The sequence below is a fragment of the Procambarus clarkii genome, chromosome 52 (assembly GCF_040958095.1).
Source record: "Procambarus clarkii isolate CNS0578487 chromosome 52, FALCON_Pclarkii_2.0, whole genome shotgun sequence".
In the NCBI taxonomy this organism is placed as follows: domain Eukaryota; kingdom Metazoa; phylum Arthropoda; class Malacostraca; order Decapoda; family Cambaridae; genus Procambarus; species Procambarus clarkii.
This window is the reverse complement of record NC_091201.1, coordinates 21211999-21231086: the sequence shown is the minus strand read 5'-3', so window position 1 is coordinate 21231086 and position 19088 is coordinate 21211999. Positions and strand designations below refer to the sequence as shown.

Sequence of the window (19088 nt, the reverse complement as noted above, 5' to 3'; positions counted from 1 at the left end):
AGCTTTGGCTCTTTGGTCCCGCCTCTCAACTCTCAAACAACAGGTGTACAGATTCCTGAGCCTACTGGGCTCTATCATATCTACATTTGAAACTGTGTATAGAGTCAGTCCTCCACCACATCACTGCTTAATGCATTCCACCTGTTAACTACTCTGACACAGAAAACGTTCTTTTTAACGTCTCTGTGGCTCATTTGGGTACTCAGTTTCCACCTGTGTCCCCTTGTTCGTGTACCCCCCGTGTTAAACAGTTTATCCTTATCTACCTTGTCAATTACTATGATAATTTTGTAGGTAGTGATCATGTCTCCCCTTCTGTCTGTCTTTCAGTGTCGTGAGGTGCATCTCACGCAGTCTTTCCTCGTAACTCATGCCTCTTAGTTCTGGGACTAGCCTAGTGACATACCTCTGAAGCTGGAACTTTTTCCAGCTTCTTCTTGTGCTTGACAAGGTATGAGCTCCTTGATGGGGCCACATACTCTAGGAGTGGTCTTACATATGTGGTATACAGGGTTCTGAATGATTCCTTACACATGTTCCTGAAGGCAGTTCTGATGTTAGCCATCCTTACATACGCCGCAGATGTTATTAATTTTATGTGGGTTTCAGCAGACAGATTTGGTGTGATATCAACTCCTAGATCTTTCTTTCTGTCCGTTTCATGAAGGACTTCTTCCCCCATTCGGTACCTTGTGTCTGGCCTCCTGTTTCCACTGCCTAGTTTCATTACCTTACTTTTAATCGGGTTGAAATTTAGTAGCCATTTGTTGGACCATTCATTCAGTTTGTCTAGATCATCTTGTAACCTCATACTATATTTCTCTGTCTTAATCCTCCTCATAATCTTTGCATCACCAGCAAGCAATGAGAAGAACGATTCTATACACTCTGAGAGATCATTTACATATATCAGAAACAGTATAGGTCCAAGGACCGAACCCTGCGGGACTCCACTGGTGACGTCACGCCAATCTGAGACCTCACCCCTCACAGTGACTAGCTGTCTTCTGTTGCTGAGGTACTCCCTTATCCAGTGGAGTACCTTCCCTTTCGCTCCCGCCTGCAATTTCTACCTTGTGCACTAGGTCTCTTATGTGGAACTGTGTCAAAGGCTTTCTGGCAATCCAAAAATATGCAGTCTGCCCACCCCTCTCTTTCTTGCCTGATTTGTGTTGCCTGGTCATATATTCAATTAATCCTGTTAGGCATGATTTGCCAACCCTGAACCCATGCTGCTGTTGTGTTACAAAGTTCTTTCGATCCAGATGTTCCACTAGCTTTCTTCGCACCATTTTCTCCATCATCTTGCATGGTATGCAGGTTAGGGACACTGGTCTATAGTTCAGTGCCTCCTGCCCTTCTTGTATATTGGAACTACATTGGCCATCTTCCAAATTCTTGGCAGTTCACCTGTTACCAGTGATACTGTTGTTCGCCGTGAATAGTGGCAAGCACAAAGCTTCTGCTCCTTCCTTTAGTATCCATGGTGAGATTCCATCTGGACCTATAGCCTTTGTCACATCCAATTCTAGCAGATGCTCCCTCACCTCCCCGCGGGTAATCACAAATTCCTCTAGTGGTGTCTGGTTTGATATTCCCTCTCTTATATCTGGGACTTCGCCTTGCTCTACTGTGAAGACCTCCTGGAATTTCTTATTGAGTTCTTCGCACACCTCCTTGTCGTTTGTAGTGAATCTGTCTGCCTCTACCCTCAATTTCATTACCTGTTCCTTCACTGTCATTTCACTTTGCTCATTTTCATATTGTCGCTCTGTCTTCTCACCCTAACGTACTCATTCCTGTCACTGTGGTATCTTTCTCTGTTCTCTATTGTCCTGTTATTTCTATAGTTTCTCCATTCCCTTATAATTCGTTGCTTTGCTATCTTACGTCTCTGATTAATCTATGGGTTTCTTATCTCCATTTCTTTTTTTTCCCTTTTGGACTTGGACGAACTTTTCTGCTGCCTCCTTACACTTCTGCGTGATGTGGTCTATCATGTCTTGGGCCATCTCTCCTCTGAGTTCTGTTTCCCAAGCTAGCCCTGTTAGAAATTTTCTGCCCGAAACGCTTTGCGTAATAGTGGCTTTAGGCATTGTATGTACTAGCTCTATCTATAAAGCCAACAAACTTTGTAAAATCTCTTTATGTATGTACCTTACCTAAATAAAATTATTATTATTATGTTATTATTATTATTATCTCCTCATAGTTTCCTTCCAGAATGCAGGCCTTTTGTTTTCTGTGCCTTTTATTGAGTACCTTAACCTTACTTCGACCAGGTACTCAAACATCAGTACACTGTGATCACTCCTTCCCTTATGTCGGAGACGTTTAGAGTGAATGCTAGGTCGAGTCTTGCTGGTTCATCGTTGCCTCTCATTTATGTGGCATCCCTAAAATTTTGACTTAAAAAGTTTCTTGTCGCCACTTCCAATAGTTTAGGTTGCCAGATTCAAATTGCTAAAAGTAGCGAGCTGACGGTCTAAAAGTAGCGAATTTGTAATAAGAGTAGCCCAATTTTTTGTTTAGTGACTGATACGGGTTTCAAAGTAATCTATTATGGTATATAGAATACATTAAACGATTTTAATTATTTTATTAACATTATCTCTGCATATATATATTTAGCCAATATGATAATAGGATAACTTACCAATATTTACTGTTTGAAGCTTAATGGGTGTGGAGTCCTTCCACGTCTTTACAGTTGAAGATTACCAAGATCTTGATCTGCATCCACAACCTCGTTCTTGTATATTGCAGACTCATATTTAAGCATTGACATGAGTGGTTCAAATGACGAGCAACAAGTTACATTTTCTTCAAGATATGTATTGATTCTCAAGACTGATGTCAAAAGCTCAAGTCCCATTCCCATTCAAGATTTCTCAGTTTAGTTTTCACAGACGTTACTCTCGAAAATATCCGTTCAACCAGGGCATTACTGATTGGCAAGCTGTATATTTTCAACACAAACTCAGCGAGGTCAATCAGTATGGGATCGCCAGCAGTGTTCTTGACAGTTATTGTCTTGGTCTAAAATGACGATTCAGATGTCGGAAGTTGTCCCTTACAAATGTTGGACCAGTCAATGGTTAACAGTAGGCGCCACTGACTTTCAATTTCACTAAGCTTAGATTGGTCAGCTAATACTAACGGAAGTTCTGAAATTGGTGGCCAAGTAAGCTAAGGCATATGATAGGTAACAGATTTTTCACCTTTTTTTATAGTTTCAACATTACTTAGAATACGAGAAAGAAGCTATTTGCAAGCTTTCATTAAAAAATTATCGCATCTTTCTTGAACATTTTGAAACTTTTCCTGGGTTGTAAAATTGTTTTGTCTGTTAGTGGCCAGAAGTGTTGAAAATTCGTAACCAAAGTCAACTTTCTCCAGGGGCAGATACATAGAATTGTAGTCCAAATTAGCATGAAGCTTTGCATGATGAGGACGAAAGATTCTTCTGAGTATTGCAAGAGTGAAGTTTTCTAAGACAGTGTGAAGGCTATACTGATCTGCTTCATCTTTTGATAAAGTAAATTCATCCTTTCAAAATCATTTAGGATTGGTTTGAGACATGTGAAATATAGCTTATTGGAGGGATCAGCGTACATTGAAAATAGTTGCCTTGCAACATATTTATCACAAGAGGAAAAAGCTATTTGGTAATGAGTTGTTAGAGAACCCCACTGATCAAACGGCCGCTTTACACTACCGCTCCTTGCCAACCATCGTCTTCCTGACAAAGGTATTAACTGTAAGGGATCTTTCCCATCATTTATCAATCTGGAAATTTCTAGATAACTTTCTCCCCTTAATGAAGATCTGTGGAACCAGGTGTAGCTTTTGGGATGAAGCTATTATTAACAATTAAGGTTGGGAAATCTATTGCCCCTGGGGGAGGATTGCCTTGCCTTGCGGTTACTTTTTCTTTCAAAGGTTCCTAGGATCAACGTCCCCAGGGGCCGGTCTCTGACCAGGGCTCTCCTGCGGTAAATGGTCTAGTCAGTCAGGCTTTTGGACTCGGACTGTGATTTGTACAGATTATATTATTAAAGTATAAATAATCATCATTGAGTTTCTTAATATTTAATAGCCCAAAGTAGCCCAACTTGCGTTTAAACTAGCCCAAAAAGTCGCAAGTAGCGAAATTAAAAATTTGGGAGCATGGGGCTCTCAAAAGTAGCCCAATTCGCTACTTGTAGCCCAATCTGGCAACCCTGGTTTAGCTCCCCATGTTTCCTAACCTCCATGCAATTCCTTGTTTTGCCAGTCTATCCTTCCATGATTGAAATTCCCCATGATGAGTAGATGGGATCGATTTCTACAGGTGCAGCAGCAGCTGCTCTCTAGTGTTACCCGCCTTGTTGTTCCTGTCATACTCTTGCCTGGTTCTTCTTTCATTTGGTGGTGGGTTATATATCACTGTATATATATACTTATATCTTGGTCCTCCCATCGTCATGGTGCTTGTTATGAAGTTTCGGAACCCCTCGCAGCCCAGAATAATAGTTTCCTCAAAACTTCCCTCTTTCTCCTTATTACAGTGTAGTCCTGGGGAAACATTCGTATTCGTTATTATTCCTGAGAGTTTTGTTTCTGTGAGTCCAATTACAACTGGGTTCACTTCTTGTGCTTTTTCCCTTTGTTCACCTCCCTTGCTTGTAATTCCACCTATTGTCGAGTACATCACCCTGAAACTAACTCCCTTCTGTCCTTCCTCAGTGTTTGTGTGCATGTACTCACCTAATTGTACTCACCTAATTGTGCTTGTGGAGGTTGAGCTCTGGCTCTTTGGTCCCGCCTCTCAACCGTCAATCAACAGGTGTACAGGTTCCTGAGCCTATTGGGCTCTATCATATCTACACTTGAAACTGTGTATGGAGTCAGCCTCCACATCACTTCCTAATGCATTCCATTTGTCAACCACTCTGACACTAAAAGAGTTTTTCTAATATCTCTGTGGCTCATTTGGGCACTCAGTTTCCACCTGTGTCCACTAGTGCGTGTGCCCCTTGTGTTAAATAGCCTGTCTTTATCTACCCTATCAATTCCCTTGAGAATCTTGAATGTGGTGATTATGTCCCCCCTAACTCTTCTGTCTTCCAGCGAAGTGAGGTTTAATTCCTGTAGTCTCTCCTCGTAGCTCATACCTCTCAGCTCAGGTACTAGTCTGGTGGCAAACCTTTGAACCTTTTCCAGTTAAGTCTTATCCTTGACTAGATATGGACTCCATGCTGGGGCTGCATACTCCAGGATTGGCCTGACTATATGTGGTATACAAAGTTCTGAATGATTCCTTACACAATGTTTCTGAATGCCGTTCTTATGTTGGCCAGCCTGGCATATGCCGCTGATGTTATCCGCTTGATATGGGCTACAGGGGACAGGTCTGGCGTGATGTCAACACCCAAGTCTTTTTCTCTCTCTGACTCCTGAAGAATTTCATCTCCCAGATGATACCTAGTATGTGGCCTCCTGCTCCCTACTTCTATCTTCATTACATTACATTTGCTTGGGTTAAACTCTAACAACCATTTGTTCAACCATTCCGTCAGCTTGTCTAGGTCTTCTTGAAGCCTCAAGCAGTCCTCCTCTGTCTTAATTCCTTCTCATAATTTTGGCAGCGTCAGCAAACATTGAAAGAAATGAATCTATACCCTCTGAGAGATCATTTACATATATCAGAAACAAGATAGGACCGAGTACAGAGCCCTGTGGGACTCCATTGATGATTTCACGCCAATCTGAGTTCTCACCCCTCACCGTAACTCTCTGCTTCTTATTACTTGTGTACTCCCTTATCCACTGAAGCACCTTACCAGCTATACCTGCCTGTCTCTCCCTATGGGCCAGGATGAACCTGTTTACTGCCTCCTGACACTTTTGGGTGACATAGTCCATCATATCTTGTACAGACTTAGCTCTGAGGTCTGTGTCCCAAGGTATTTCCCTTAGCAAACTTCTCATCTCCTCATAGTTCCCCTTTCGGTATGCCAGCCTTTTGTTTCCTTATTCTTTTTTGGGGGAGATAATTCTTAGCTCTACCAGGTACTCAAAGTTCAATACACTGTGGTCACTCATTACCAAGGGTGCTTCCATCTTAACTTCCTTTATATCCCACTCATTTAGGGTAAATATAAGATCGAGAATAGCTGGTTCATCTCCTCTCATTCTTGTTGGTTTCTTGATGTGCTGGCTTAGAAAGTGTCTTGTTGCCACGTCCAGCAGCTTAGGTCTCCATGTTTCTGGTCCTCCAGTGCGGATCTCGGTTCTCCCAATCTATCTTCCCGTGGCTGAAGTCTTCCATGGTTAGTAGTCCAGAACCATTCCTGCTAGCAACAGAAGATGCTCTCTCTATTATGATAATGGTGGCCATGTTGTTTCTATCATATTCCTGTCTGGGTCTTCTGTCATTTGGTGGTGAATTATATATGACTACGACTATAATTTTTTGTCCTCCAGTTGTTATGGTGCCTGTTATGTAGTCACTGAAACTTTCACAGCCCTGAATAACCATCTCCTCAAAGTTCTAGCCTTTTCTTACCAGCAGAGCTACACCACCACCTCCTCTTCCTTCTTTCTCTTTCCTCATAACATAGTCCATAACATAGTCATACATATAACATAGTCATCCATAGTCCTGTGGGAACACTGCATTTGTTATGGTTTTCGTCAGCTTTGTTTCTGTGAGTGCTATTATGTCTGGGTTTTCTTCTAGTACCCATTCTCCAAGTTCATTTGCTTTATTTGTAATTCCATCTATGTTAGTGTACATCGCCTTGAGGCTCACTTTCTTCTGACCCTTCTCAAATTAGCCTCCTTGGTGAGTGTTCTGCTGGTGGGGGAAGCTGTTCTATGGGTGTGAGGATTTGTGAGGTGGATAACGGGTCTCAGAGGATGCTGATGTGAGGGGTGGGGTGTCTAGTGAAGGAGGGGGGGGCAGGGAGGGTATGGGATGAAAGGGGAGGGAGAACCGGAAGAAAAAGAGGGGAGGGGGGACATAGTGGGAGGTGGGGAGGGGTAGCAGGGTGGGAATGGGGTGTGGGAGAAGGGAGATTTGGCTGAGCATTTGAGTGGGGGCAGGGAGGGTTTGTAGTAGGGGGGGGGGGTTTCTATGCAGAGGAGGGTGGTAGGGTTGCCCTCCCCTCTGGTGTTACTTCATAGCTGATTGTGGGTTCCCCCCTCACCTCTGAGGATGTTGTGTTGGGAGCTGTGATTTCCTGGTTTTCCCCTCTCGCCCTGCGCTTCTTCCTTGCTTCTGCCGCCATGGCTCTCCTCCATCATCATGTCCCTCTGGAGGAATACTTTTTTTAATTCTCCCACATAGTGCAGGTGGCTTTTCCTTGTTAGAATCATCTCCTTTGTGTTCTCGTTTGCAAACACTAACTTTAACACACGGTCTCAGTCTTTGTTGTACCAGCCTAGCCTGAAAACCTTCTCAATTCTATGCTCAGCCCCTTCCATCTCTAGTGCTTTCAGTATTTCATTCACTGCCCCGTTGTCCTTATCATTCCACTCTGTCCTATTGGATCCTTCCAGCTCTTTAATACCCACAGCTATCACTGATCTTTTTCTTCCAGCAGCTGGCTAGTGGAGCGTGCCGCTTCCTGTGAGGTGGCTGCTTTCATGGCCTACCTCCATCACTGTGGACATTACTTCAGAGTTATTTTTTATTAGCATTTCTGCAAATGTTGCTTTTATAGTGGCATTCTCTTCCAGTATACTATTTCCACCTTCTCCCTGGATGATTATATGAGTCTCAGCATCAACATTGTTCTCATTGAAGGATCTAATCACCTCCTTTGCTGCTGTCAGCTCTCTTTTCAGGTTGCTTATTTCATTCTACATTTACTTCATCATTCCCTGCATCTCGCTATTGATATCCTCCAAAAGCTGGGCGAACATTTTCTTCATTTCATCACCTTGACTTTTCCCTGTTCCCCTGTTACCTCTGGCTATCATGCTTTCCTCTGTTCCTGTTATGCTGTATGCGAAAAAGGGGACATTGGTGGAGACTGAGTACCCAAATGAGCCACAGGGATGTTTCAAAGAACTTTTTCAGTGTCAGAGTAGTTAACAAATGGAATGCATTAGGAAGTGATGTAGGTGGAGGCTGACTCCATACACAGTTTCAAATGTATACATGATAGAGCCCAGTAGGCTCAGGAATCTGTACACCAGTTGATTGACGGTTGAGAGGCGAGACCAAAGAGCCAGAGCTCAACCCCCGCAAGCTCAACCAGGTGAGTACTGTACCAGAGACATCCACAGAAGGTTACTTCGCCGTCGTAACCCATTGTTAGTAATATAGTGTATAAATTACACTATTAAATTATACTTATGATTATTAAATTATACACGATACAAAATACTTACAAAAGACAACGAAAACTGCTCTGTAATAAATAATATAAACAGTACACAAATATCGAATACAATAATTAAAGTACAAATATTCTCGAAGAGTAATGCGCACGGTACACAATTAACATGAAAAAATTAAGTACAGTTGTGTCCAAAAATAAACCAATTATATCAGCAGGCGATGATGCATGAACCCAACTAATTGGCAGTCCAGGTAATTGGGACGTTATTTAATGGTGACAGCTCACATGCTTTAATGGGAACACCGCTCGGGGTTTAATGTATGCGACTCGTGTACGTTAATGAACTCGGCACCCGTGTTTTATTGGAGATACCACATGTTTTGTTGGTGATACCACATGTTTTATTGGTGATACCACGTGCTTATTGGTGATACCACGTGCTTATTGGTGATGTCACGTGGTTATTGGTGAAATCACGTCTTTTAATGGTGATACCCGTGTTTAATTGGTGAAACCGCTTGTTTTATTGGTGATGCCACGTGTTTTATCACCAATAAAATGTTTTATCACCAATACAAAATTTTATCACCAAAATTTTTTATTGGTGATGACACGTCTTTTATCACCAATTTATCACTAATACCAAGTGTTTTGTTGGTGACAGTTCGTGTGTTTTATTGGTGATAGCTCATGTGTTTTATTTGTGATAACATGTGTTGTATTTGTGATAACATATGTTTTATTTGTGACAGGAGGTGTTTTACTGGTGAGAGCAAAAGTATTGGGAAGAGGTGTACATTAGCTTTATAAAGAGAACCGCGTGGGCTGCGAGGACAGGTGACGTCTCAACTTACAATTCCACCTCTCTAACACAACCTAACAATCCCTGTCGTTGACACAAGTGTGTCACATGACACAACGAAGTTGTCCAGACTGCATTGTCCCTCTTACGTTCGTGCATATCCATGTTGAATGTCCGGACTTCCAGGACGTGCGTGTGTCCTGCTTCCCGACCGTCCCTCGCGGTCACTTGCCCAACCTCAAGTCCAACACTTGTCGAACAACCTCAAGGTAGGCAAGATCCCTCGATAGAATTCTTGGTGAATCAGATACCTTTGATGTCGTTCGCCTTATGTACTTTTGTTCTCGTATTGGCATCCTTAGTTATATTTAACGTCTTTTGAACATCCTGCACATTTGACTTTGCCACAAAGCCTTCCCGGCTTGGTGCCTTCTTTTGATATTTACTTAATGAAGTAGCGAAAGTATTCCCAGCAGGAAGTTATACACAGAGCCACTCTGGAGGTCATACTCTCCCTAAGCCAATCTCTGCTGTGCTTAAAAATAGTAGCGGCTCGCGAAATTGGTATACTGTGTCGTTTTCTGTTTTGGGTTCTCTAGTAGGTTGTATAAGGGCACTTTACTACGACAGTTTCTTGACGTTGGGAAACCTTAGGAGGACGGGCTGAATTATGAGGAGGTGACGCCGGGCCTGGAACACCTAGGTCAGGATGGCCACATATGCACTAATTCTTGAATTGTGAAGAGTTTGGAAAGATTAGGTACTCTGGTGTGATGACTGGTTCTCCTGGAGTATAGCCAACTGGTTCTCCCGGAGTATAACCAACTGGTTCTCCCAGAGTATAACCAACTGGATCTCCTGGAGTATAACCAACTGGATCTCCTGGAGTATAACCAACTGGATCTCCCGGAATATAACCAAGAGTAATGTATAAGGTTAATGGCTGGCCAGCGACCAGCTTGCTGATCACAAACCTGTACTGGTCTTGTGGAGAGTTGCACTCACCTCTTCGTTGACACCTGTTCCTGTGGAGCCTCTTTGTTGACACTCGTCCCTGTGGAGCCTCTTTGTTGACACTCGTCCCTGTGGAGCCTCTTTGTTGACACTCGTCCCTGTGGAGCCTCTTTGTTGACACTCGTCCCTGTGGAGCCTCTTTGTTGACACTCGTCCCTGTGGAGCCTCTTTGTTGACACTCGTCCCTGTGGAGCCTCTTTGTTGACACTCGTCCCTGTGGAGCCTCTTTGTTGACACTCGTCCCTGTGGAGCCTCTTTCTTGACACTCGTCCCTGTGTTTACTAGTTGTGTTTTTGCGGGGGTTGAGCTTTGCTCTTTCGGCCCGCCTCTCAACTGTCAATCAACTGTTTACTAACTTTTTTTTTTTTTCCCACACCACACACACACACACACACACCCAGGAAGCAGCCCGTGACAGCTGACTAACTCCCAGGTACCTATTTACTGCTAGGTAACAGGGGCACTCAGGGTGAAAGAAACTTTGCCCATTTGTTTCTGCCTCGTGCGGGAATCGAATCCGCGCCACAGAATTACGAGTCCTGCGCGCTATCCACCAGGCTACGAGGCCCTACAGGAGGCCCCCTGTGGAGCCTCTTTGTTGACACTCGTCCCTGTGGAGCCTCTTTGTTGACACTCGTCCCTGTGGAGCCTCGAGGACTCGCCACGCGGCAAGTCAACCAATCCCCGGACATCATGACGTTGTAATTACTTTGTGTCGAGAATATAATTACTCATCTGCGCATCAATGATTATATGATTTAGGAAGTAGTAAGTATCCATAAGCCTCAGGAGACTATAGAGATGCGCTCTGGTTGTCGGTTTGGCAACCCGTCCTCGACTCAAGTCCATTACATTCAGCGGTCGACCCCACAGACGCATTCATAAATTTGAACATGCTGTTCATTCAAAACGTGAATTTTATCATATATAAATTAATCTATATAAATAAAAATGTAAATGTTCGTATGTTCAAAATTGACAATCTCTAAAAGTTCTTCACCGATTGTTTTGAAATTTTGACACAACGTTCCATTCGCATCCAAGCGGGTTTTTATATACATATTATGTAGATTTCACGTCTGTGACGGGGATAAAACATGTTTTTTTGGGGGGGGAAATGTGTTTTTCATGTGAGGGAAATCATCGAAACCTCTTTACCGATTGATTTTAAACTTTGACACAACATTGCATTCGAACAGGCACGTGTTTTTACATACCTACTATATACATACCTCACCTGTGACTGGAAAATACAGGTTGTTTTTTTTAAACAGCGCCATCTATTGGACGTAGGAGCAACACATGCATTAATCTCCGAAAGTTCTTCATCGATTGCTTTGAAATTTTGACACAACATTCCATTCGAATACGTGCATGTTTTTATACCTTCTGTATAGATGCCACACCTGTAACAGGTAAAAACATGTTTTTTTAAAAAAAAACAGTGCCATCTGTTACATGTAAGAGCAACACACGCTATACTAAATATGTCACAATTTCATTTCAGTGTTAATGATTTTATTGAAAAATTGAATTTTCATAGATTTCTATATATTTCCATTTTGATTGAATTATATTGTGTGAAATTGCATTGGAATTGAGCTGTGTTGTTTACTATACCATTCATTTCATGAGAAAAGTTTATTTTTTGTATTATACCATTCTTTTTATTTCGTTTTGTATCTGTTTTTCTTATATTTTAGTGATGGGAAAATTAGATAATTAGGGAATGTATTGGACGAGGGAGTGGGGAATGGTGGGAAGGACGAGGGGATGGGAGTGGGGGATGGTGGGGAGGACGAGGGGACAGGGAAGAGGGTAATGGTGGAGAGGACAAGAGAACGGGGGAGTTGGGAGTGATGGGGACGAGGGGACAGATGAATGGAGAATGGTGGGAAAGACAAGCGGACAGGGGAGTGGGGGATGGTTTGGAGGACGAGGGGATGGGGGAGTGGGAGATGGTGGGGAGAACAAGGGGACGGGGAAGGGGGGGGAATGGTGGGGAGGACGAGGGAATGCGGGAGTGGGGAATAGATGGGAAGATAAGTTGACGGGTGAGTAAGGAATGGTTGGGAGGACAAGGAAACAGGGGAAGGGGGATGGTGGGGAGGACTGGGAGACAGGGAAAGGTTGCTGTGGCTGGGTACAGCTAGTATTATAATATATTATCATACTAGCAGTACCCGGCCACGCATTGCTGTGGCTCAGCAACGAATACGCGATGCTGAGCCACAGCAACCTTCCCTGTCCCCTACTCCTCCCCCACCAGGCACTCCTCGGCCTCCCAACCATTCCCCACTCCACCGTCCCCTCGTTCTCCCTACCATTCCCCACTCCACCATCCCCTCTTCCTTCCCACCATGCCCCACTCTTCTGTCCCTTTGTCCTCTCCACCATTCTCCATTCCCCCATCCTCTCGTCCCCACCATCCCAAACTCCTTCGTCCCCCTCGTCCTTCCCCACAATTACCCCCCTCCCTTGTCCTCACATCCTCCCCACCATCTCTCACTTCCGTCCCCTCCTCATCCCCACCATTCCTCATTCCCTCGTCCGATGCCTTCCCAAATGGTCTGATGTTCCCATCAGAAAATTGGGAACATCAAGTGATCTGATGTTCCCATCACTGAAGTATAAGAAAAACAGTTAAAATATGAAATGAAAAGATGAACTAATAAAAAATAAACTATACTCACGAAATGAACGGTATGGTAAACAACACAGTTGAATTCCAATGCAATTTACACAAAATAATTAAATCAAAATGAAAATAAATCAAAATCTATGAAAATTCAATTTATCAATGCAATCAGAAACATTGAAATGAAATTGTAACATATTTAGTATAGCATGTGTGTTGCTCTTACATACAACAGATGGCGCTGTTTGTCAAGAAAAGCATAGTTTTACCTGTCACAGGTGTGGCATCTATACTTATACTTACGAAATGAACGGTATGTTAAACAACACAGCTCAATTCCAACACAATGTCACACAAAATAGTTCAATAAAAAATAAAATAAATCAAAATCTATGAAAAAAAATTATCAGTGCAATCGGAAACCTTGAAATGGAATTTGTGACATATTTAGCATAGCGTGAATGTTGCTTTTATGTGCAACATATGGCGCTGTTTTTCAAACACGCATGTTTTTTACCTGTCACAGGGGTGGCATCGATATAGTAGGTATATAAAAAGACGCGCCTATTCGAATGCAACGTTGTGTCAAAATTTCAAAGCAATTGGGGAAGAAATTTTGCAGGTTACAGTATGTGTTGCTCTTACGTTCAACAGATGGCGCTGTTTTTCAAAAAATGCATGTTTTTCCTGTCACAGGTAAGGCATGTATATGATAGATATATAAAAAGATGCACCTATTCGAATGCAACGTTGTGTCAAAATTTCAAACCAATCGGTAAACAGGTTTCGAAGAGGGTTTCCCCTCACATGAAAACCACATGAAAAACACAGTTTTTCAGAAAAAGCATGTGTTTGTTTTTTACTGTCACAGACGTGTCATCTATATAGTATGCATATAAAAACTTGACCGGATGCGAATGGAACATTATGTGAAAATTTCAAAGCAATCGGTGAAGAACTTTCGGAGATTAGCCATTTTGAACAAACGAACATTTCCATTTTTATTTATATAGATTGTGCATATATATGCATAGGTTAGGTTAGGTGTTTAAGTTCTGTTGGCGATTATTTGTATTTGTAGTACGTGCGTGAAGCATTTATAGCATCGTGGTTCGAACAAAATTCGCAAGTGAAGCACTTGTTTCAGAAGTGTTCGAACAAAATTGAACATAATTAGTTGTGAATCGTGTGTAAACCGTTTTCATTCATAAACACGCATCACGTGTATTTCCAATGGCGGGTGCATGGAATCACTTTTGGGACTTTGTTTGGAGGATGTTTAGAGTGGCCACTCCAGGACGCAAAACCAGGGTAGGTAGATACTGGGGAGAAGCTGTTACCCATGCAGCAGGTCCCCCATAGGTACTGATGCGAAATTATCACTACGTAAATACTTTAGAGTGACACGCATCTGTCGCTACGACGCACATTAAGGCTTAGAATATTTCTCTTTTCTCCTGCAACGAACCCTGGGGCAGGGGGGGGGGTAAGTAAAGTTGACTTTCAGATGCTGGAGGACTGATTAACGCCTTTATGTGATACACTTGTTAAACCTACATGGTTGTAAATACTGGTCGATCAATCGTCAGGGTTGGTGGAGAACTGCTCCGGCTGTCGTGGGGTTGGTTGTTCCATCCGGCCACTGCAGTTGTTGACAACCCTGTGAGGAGTGAGGACCTCGGTGTTGCTACTGACGTGGCTTGTGTCCTGTGTTTCTGCTGAGGGACCCCTGGGGCCATGACGGTCTGCAATCATGGGGGGGCCTGTGCCCCCTGGCACCAGGCAGGCCTCCATTGGCCTGGAGTTCTCTGGGATTGCTTCCTCCCACGCTGTGGAGGTGGTGATGATAGATAGGCTACGTGTCACAGTGAAGTCTGTGTGTGGTGTGCAATTGCTTGCCGGACTGCGGGCGATTGTCAAATTTGGCTCGCCGGCAATTTATCAAGATCTCGTCATGCGCTATGATGGGCGCTTGTTAGATCTTCCTGGAGATGGTGGGTTGGTGACCCTCTCAGACAGTTGTGGAGCCTCGACGTATGTGGCAGTGCATGGGATGCCTTTTGAGTTCCCTGAGGATCTCCTACGTCGGTACTTTCGCCGGTTTGGGGTGGTCCTACATGTGAGGATGAATGCCTTTCCTACCGGGAGGTGGAAGTGGGTACCGTGTGGGACCCGCACTCTCACCATGCGCCTCCAGGATCCTGTCCCGTCCTCCATCATGCTGTTGGGGTTCCTGATTCGTGTTTTTCACGCAGGACAACCTCGGACATGTTTCAATTGCGGCCTACCGGGTCACCTGGCCGCGGGGTGTAAGGTGCGCATGGTCACCCCTGTTAACCTCTTCCAGGAGGAGGATTTTCCCCCGTTTTCGGCCCTGGACCAATCTCCATGTGCTGGACCATGTGATGATTCCCTGCCGGTTTCTGCCCCGGTGTTGAGTGGTGGTGTGGATGTTGACGTGGGATTTGGGGTGGACCCTCTCCTGCCACCAGCTTCCCCACCTCCGACGTCCCTGCCCCTGCCGCCCCGTCTCAGCCGCCCCTGCCTGCTCCGTCTCTTCATGCGGCGTCTCCTGTCTCTTTGGATGTCCGCGGCAAGATGTCTCCATTTTGTAGGTTGTGATCATGTCTCCCCTTACTCTTCTGTCTTCCAGTGTCATAATGTGCATTTCCCGCAGCCTTTCCTCGTAACTCATGCCTCCTAGTTCTGGGACTATTCTAATGGCATACCTTTGAACTTTTTCCAGCTTCGTCTTGTGCGTGACATGGTATGGTCTCCATGCTGGGGCCGCATACTCCAGGATTGGTCTTACATATGTGGTATACAAGATTCTGAATGATTCCTTACACAGGTTCCTGAAGGCTGTTCTGATGTTAGCCAGCCTCGCATATGCTGCAGATTTTTTTCTTTTTATGTGGGCTTCAAGAGACAGGTTTGGTGTGATATCAACTCCTAGATCTTTCTCTCTGTCCGTTTCATTAAGTACTTCATCTCCTATTCTGTATCCTGTGTCTGGGCTCCTGTTTCCACTGCCTAGTTTCATTACTTTGCATTTACTCAGGTTGAATTTCAACAGTCATTTGTTGGACCATTCACTCAGTCTGTCTAGGTCATCTTGTAGCCTCCTACTATCATCCTCTGTTTCAATCCTCCTCATAATTTTTTCATCATCAGCAAACATTGAGAGAAACGAGTCTATACCCTTTGAGAGATCATTTACATATATCAGAAACAGTATAGGTCCAAGGACTGACCCCTGCGGGACTTCAGTGGTGACGTCACGCCAATCTGAGACCTCACCCCTCACATTGACTTGTTGTCTCCTGTTGCTTAGGTACTCCTTTATCCAACGGAGTACCTTCCTTTTCTTTCCAACCTGCATTTCCAGCTTTTTTACTAGCCTCTTGTGTGGTACTGTATCAAAGGCTTTCTGGCAATCCAAAAATATGCAGTCTGCCCACCCTTCTCTTTCTTACATGATTTTTGTTGCCTGGTCATAGAATTCAAGTAACCCTGTGAGGCAGGACTTGCCGTGTGTGCGCGCGTTCGTGTGTGTTTGCCGGTTCCTGCGTGTTCCGGTGCTTGTTTTGTTTTGTTTGTATGTGTGGGTGTCATTTCTTGTGTTATTTCCCGGTCCCTGCGTGTTCCGGTTATGGATTCATGTCTGTCTTTGCTATTTGTCTTGCTTGTGTGGCCCCTTAGGCTAGCTTGTGTACCTAGATTTGTAATTGTTGTTTTGATTCCACATCGTTCTGTGTTGTTTTTATTTCATGCTTTCTGTTGTATGCTTGTTTTGTTTTTTGGTTTTGTGTATCCTTTCTCTGTTGTTTCATGTTTTGTTTTATGCTTTAATGTTCGCTGCTTATGTGGTTTGCCTGTCTGTTTTTATGTGTATTTAATGGCTTTATCAATAAAAAGAAAAAAAATCGTCAGGGACACCAGCGTTGTTGTTTATTATACAACCCATTCACCTGTTTAGGTAGTACAAAGATTGATGTGCTAAGCAATTTAAAAAAAACAAAATATTTATAAAACTACAAGAAATACAATAAAAAATTATATTACATGATGAACAAAAACAAAAACCCAGACCCGGGAAAAAATCTCACAATGAACATCGAACATGAGACATAAACTCAAGAACAGTAACACTAAAAAAAATAGGCTAAAAAACAATGAAACAGAGCACAAAAGAGGAAACACAAAACACATACCACGGACACAAAACACATACCATGGACACAAAACACATACCATGGACACAAAACACATACCACGGACACAAAACACATACCACGGACACAAAACAAAACATTACCACGGACACAAAACAAAACATTACCACGGACACAAAACAAAACATTACCACGGACACAAAACAAAACATTACCACGGACACAAAACAAAACATTACCACGGACACAAAACAAAACATTACCACGGACACAAAGGAAACATGGCAATGTATATAGAAACATATGAGACAAAACAATCCAAAAGGGCCACACGGACAGCACAAAAAAAAACATCGCACACAAATACAGGACCCGAACACAGGAACCAGGAAGCGGGAAAGACAGAACTTTATTCATAAAACTAACTACAATAAAGACAAGAAGAAGAAGCATGACAAGTTAAATAAAATAAAACCCCCCACAACCATACGCAGACACACACCGTAACAAAAAACCGGGACGTACAGGAATCAGAAAACAGAAACCACAACCACACACCCAAACCCACAGGCATAAACACAGGACCACGCAGGAACCGGGAACAAGAGAAACCCAACCCCACACATGCACACGCAACTACAAAAACAACACAACACCGGAGCGTACAGGAACCCGGAGTAATAGGAACAAACTCAATCACGCCCATATTTCTCTGGAAACACACCAACCCGTCCTCTTAAAAATAACGTCACTTGTGGCTCGTATGCGCTCTATGGCCAAATTTGGACGTAATTTGAAATGAAATCGACTCACAAAAGTGACGTACTGTTCCGTTTTCTGTTTGAGTCGTCCGGTCGACTCTGTAAGGTTAGAATAGATAACTTTCAATTCACGTTTTTCATAACGTTTTGAAACTTTATGAGAATTTCCTGCCCACCTAACCTATCAGAGGACCCTTAACTTACTGTTGTTGAAAAAAAAGTCCCAAATTTATTTTCATATTTTTTCATTTTCAAATTACGTCCAAATTCGGCCATACGGGCAAACGGCCAAAAGCGACGTTCTTTTTAAGAGGACAGGTTGTTTGGATACTGCTTACAGTACGCATTCCAAGTCTGCCATTCCTCATCGTTAGGGCGGACATCCCCACGATGACGCAGGCGCATCATGAACTCCGGAATCACTAAATCAGGCGGTGGCCTGGACAGAAGCGACCGCACCAGAGCAGGGTACATCGAAGACGAAGGTCGGAGAGGCGTTAACACCACCGCCGATAGAACAAGGAGTGAGGGCACGGAATACATTGGGAGAGTAGCCTTCTACAGGACCATAACCAACTCACTAGGCCTACCATCATCATCGGCAGGGGGGAACCACTCCCCACGGGGAACCGGAACACAGACTCGGGCGAGGCAGCCGAGTCAGGAACCAAAGTCCCCACACCAACCCCCACCTCCAAAATGGGGTCCACGCCACCGCCAACATCACATCAGCCCCCAGCACACCAACATCGCACTCCACAGGGGAAGCGCTAACAGAGTCCTCAAATTCCTGCATGTCAGCCCACGCACAAGGGACGACACACTCCGAATCCTCCAGGAACGTTTGGACACAGGCCGTTGATCTTCGGAACAGTCACGACTCGCAAGAGGCACCCTAGTAGAGCTCTAGGGTGGCCGCACCATACCACGAAAAGCGCGATCGCGAAGCACAGCAGTTTCGACAACAGGGGGCACAAGCCCACACCCCCACAGGCGACACTGGAACTGAAGACAGGGTAGGCACAGCCGGTGGAAGCGAGGGAGTCGACTGTGGGGGCGGGTCCTCACACCACCACCTCGACACCTACACCATCAACCGCACTCACGGTTATGCAAGCCGATGAACTCGGCATCACCACCCGGGCAGCAGACGGCATTGAAGTCTTCCCCACCACACCATCACAAGGCGTCAGGTTCAGAGTCACCAACGGGTGAAAATCCTCCTCCCTAAACAAATTCACGAGAGCCGCTGCTACACCACAACAGCCTGCCGCCTTGTGCCCCTCAAGGCCACACCTAAAACATGGCCAGGGCTGTCCAGCGTAGAAGGCGCGCAAGGTGTACCTCATCGACGTGACAGTCGAC

At 44.1% G+C, this 19088-nt stretch overlaps 1 protein-coding gene across 1 annotated transcript; it reads right to left on the bottom strand.

Moving 5' to 3' along the window:
- Positions 1–9859: 9859 nt before the first annotated feature.
- LOC123763516 (uncharacterized) lies at positions 9860–18128 on the bottom strand. Its single transcript, XM_069304442.1, has 2 exons — positions 18062–18128; positions 9860–10482 (listed from the first exon to the last, which is right to left on the bottom strand). Exons 1-2 carry the CDS (start codon positions 18126–18128, stop codon positions 9860–9862), a joined length of 690 nt encoding a protein of 229 aa, XP_069160543.1.
- Between the last annotated feature and the right edge of the window lie 960 nt (positions 18129–19088).